The sequence below is a fragment of the Solanum pennellii genome, chromosome 12 (genome assembly GCF_001406875.1).
Source record: "Solanum pennellii chromosome 12, SPENNV200".
In the NCBI taxonomy this organism is placed as follows: domain Eukaryota; kingdom Viridiplantae; phylum Streptophyta; class Magnoliopsida; order Solanales; family Solanaceae; genus Solanum; species Solanum pennellii.
In genome coordinates this window covers 4,027,532-4,031,323 of record NC_028648.1, presented here as the reverse complement: position 1 = coordinate 4,031,323, position 3,792 = coordinate 4,027,532, and the positions used below count along the sequence as shown (strand labels likewise).

At 28.3% G+C, this 3,792-nt stretch overlaps 1 protein-coding gene across 1 annotated transcript; it reads right to left on the bottom strand.

Moving 5' to 3' along the window:
- Positions 1-2,801: 2,801 nt before the first annotated feature.
- LOC107006619 lies at positions 2,802-3,410 on the bottom strand. Its single transcript, XM_015205135.2, has one exon. It carries the CDS (start codon positions 3,339-3,341, stop codon positions 2,994-2,996), a length of 348 nt encoding a protein of 115 aa, XP_015060621.1. The 5' UTR covers positions 3,342-3,410; the 3' UTR covers positions 2,802-2,993.
- Between the last annotated feature and the right edge of the window lie 382 nt (positions 3,411-3,792).

The window sequence follows — 3,792 nt, the reverse complement described above, 5'->3', positions numbered from 1 at the left end:
GAGTTATGCAGATATATTAAATTGTATATAAGTAATATTATGTTTGATTATTGATCAAGATGTACTTAAATTATTCATATATAAAAGTAATATAACGTTTGATTTTCAGTTTAAAAACTAACACGTATACAAGTTATGTATTATTTTATGCAACAAAGAAGCATGAAGGTGGTACTATATATATATATATACATATATATATATATATATAAATATATAAACTCTCCCGTTTTCATAATTAATTGTCATGGTTTTCTTTTTTAGAGTCAAACTATAAGAACTTTGACCAACATTTTACTATGTATATTTTCATCATATTGATATGCAAAAAATTGCAATTTATAGCACTTTTCGTATGGTTATTGAATATCTAAATTTTTTTCAAAAAAAATATAGAATTAATATAATTTGATTAAACTTTAAAAATAAGTTAAATAAACTTTCAAAATGCGTGACATGACCAAAAAAAGTGGACAAAGAAAGTATAAATTAATACCTATATAAAATAACAATCATGATAACTGATTTTTATATTAATAATATTTAAAAATAAAATTCTAACCAACTAATAAACGACTCTTCGTACATGACTTAAAAATTCTTATTATAGGACTTCATTTATATTAGCAGGTCTGGTCCATTTGCATAGAGCCCAAAAATATGACAAAAAATGTACATGGTAGAACTTACTTGGTTCTGATTTTTCATGAAGTCCGTAAATAATGAAAACTTAGTGAATCGAATTAGTATTTTATTTGATATGAAAAAAATACGCATTGAGAATTTTTATAGCTGATATTAACTAATTAATGCCACATTAGGAAAATTATTTAAAACTAATAATTTTAAATCGAAATCACTCTTACCTATCATAATTAATACTTGGGCAGGTACAATTTTTACCATAAAGGCATACTAAAATATTTAGGCAGGTACATTTCAATCTTAAAAGTAAATATTAAATTATAATATATATCGCTCCATTTAAGTCTATCTTAATAATTAGCAAATAGATATAGCTTCTAAAGGGGTATCTTTTTCTGAAGTCCTAATTTGCCACTTTATTAAAAATTCTTTTTATCAATAAGAGTCCAACTTTGCCATCCCCTTTTTGAAAAAAAATAATAGTCTGTTTTAACCTTGAGAATCGAATTAAATTCCTAATTTGCCACCTTTTTTCTATATTCATTCAATAATAGGAATTCATTTGGCCAACTAATTAAAATTCATATTACCTAAATATATGATTAAATAAGAAATTTTTATAAGGAGATTTAGAGCCTATTTGGATGGACTTAAAAGCTGGTGAAATTGACTTAATAATAATAACAATAATAATAATAATAATAATAATAATAATAATAATAATATTTGTGATGATAAAAAAATATGTGAATAGAAAATATTGTTACTTATGGATGTAAAATATAAATTAATTTTATTTTAATTTTTTTAAGGATAAAAATCTTAAATTAATCAACTTTTTATCATGTTAACAGCATTAAAGGTATTCGACAACTTTTTTTCAACTGCAACACCTTTATCCAAATATATAACTACTCATTTTAAAAATAAATTTTAATACTTTCAAAAATATTTAAAAGTTAATTATTTTTAAGTCAATCCAAATAGACTCTTAATAGCATGTCCTATTAAATAAAGGATTGTGTAATACTACCTTAAGTGTTAGGTGATATCAAATGTTTTTTTATATTAAGAATTTTTATATTCCAAAAGTTTGGAACAAATAATCCAAAATGTCAGGCTTGATACTCCAAAAATAAAGCAACCAAGATGACAATATTTCCTTTTTTTGAATTGGTCACTACTCCCCATATTATTTTTAATTTTAGTTCATAGTATAGTCCATAAGAAACGTGAACTAACACAATAAAATAAAAGGAAAAAAGACACATTCATGAATATATACCCAAAAAAGGTTCAGTGCGTGACATATACTGTGTCACTCAACTCCCAAACAATTAAATTATTTTTATAATTCCCCACAAAGATAAAATTCAGCTTCTATAATAACCCGTAAATCACGTAAGAGAGATAATCTACACTAGAAAGTCTGGTGCGATAAGCACGATTCAAAAGACAAATCTTGTTAAGAGATTTTTATGCAATAACACGTAAATCACATAAAAGAGGTAATCTGCACTAGAAAGTCTGGTGCAACAAGCTCGATCCAAAAGACAAATCTTATTAAGAGATTTCTATGCAATAACTCGTAAATCACATAGAAGAGGTAATCTGCACTAGAAAGTCTGATGCGACGAGCTCGATCCAAAAGATAAACCCTGTTAAGAGGTTTCGAACCTAAAACTTTCGATATGAAAGTCCCAAGCTCAAATCCACCCGAAGTCCAACTTAAATTCGGATAACACATTGCATCGCGCAATTCATCTAGGTAAAGTCCTTTTTATATTTTTCATTTCCTGGTAAGATTAAATTATTTAAAATTTTACGAATTAGTGATTAGTAAATCTAAAGTAAAGTCCTTTTTATATTTTTCATCTCCTGGTGAGTTTAAATTATTTTAAATTTTACGAATTAGTGATTAATAAAGTGAAAAAATACAATAAGTACCCTGTCGCTGGGCCCGAACACAAAAAATCAGGCGATATGAACAGCAGCAACAATCATAAAACTACAAAATATACGAAGATATTGGATTCCAGTAATATTAAGCATTTAATTTTTCCATATATAAGCAGTTTACGAGAATAATAATTCAGAATAAAAAGCAAATTCAGTAAGAAAATTTCTGAGGAATTAAAAATTGACAGTGAATAACAAAAAAAAAATAATAAATCATGAAGATTGAAAGCTATTTTCTCCAAAATTTAAGAATTTTTCTTCGCTGTCAAATACACATTAAACAAACAAATCTCATGAAAATCGAACAACAGCTAATAATTTTTTTGTTTAATAGAGTATAAAAAAACAGCAATTATTATTACCTTAATTAGAAAAAAAAATTAAAATTATTAAACCTTACTGAAAACGAGATCTTCACCGTCTTCATTAACCGGAAGCAAATTCCTCTTACTCATATCGGCAACCGTCACAGTAGGTGAAGAACACGGCGATGAATGACCGGACGCCGCTGCTGACGCCGCCGCAACCAACGATAAACATCCTTCACTCCACGACCGGCGAATCGGATACGAAATATTCATATTTCTCGACGAATGAGAACAGTTCCCTCTCGATTTATGTAACGCACAGCCACAATTCCGGTGGTATGGCCTTTTTGAAATTTCTAGATCGTGACCGGAGATAGATCCTTCGAATACTCCCCGGAAAATTGCATCGCCGGCAGCTCCGGTAGCCATATTTCCGTATTTTGCTCGTGAGAGCAGGGTGGTAATGGCGAAAGAGATTGAGAGAAGTGAAAGGGAAATAAATTAAAAAAAGGGGCAGAAAACGTGTAGGGGTAGGGTGAGTTGCGTGGGGGGTGGGGTAACGGCAAAAGCGGCACAATCGAGGTGAATGGGCCATGCAACTATTCAACGTGTTAATTTATTTTTCCTTAGATCTGGATATTTTGTCGGCCTTATAATGTTCATTTTTTTGTTAACAAAAAGGAAAAAGAAAATATCGTATAAAGTTTAATTTTTAATTTAATACACGTATAAAAAGATTAGGCTAGCAGTACCACATAATTCAGGAAAATTGTATATAATAACAAATATTAATTCAAAATAAATATTGTAAATGTATTTTGATTTAATTATACCTGATAGCAAATTGTTGCTATTTCGTCTTTGTACATGTGAATCTCGC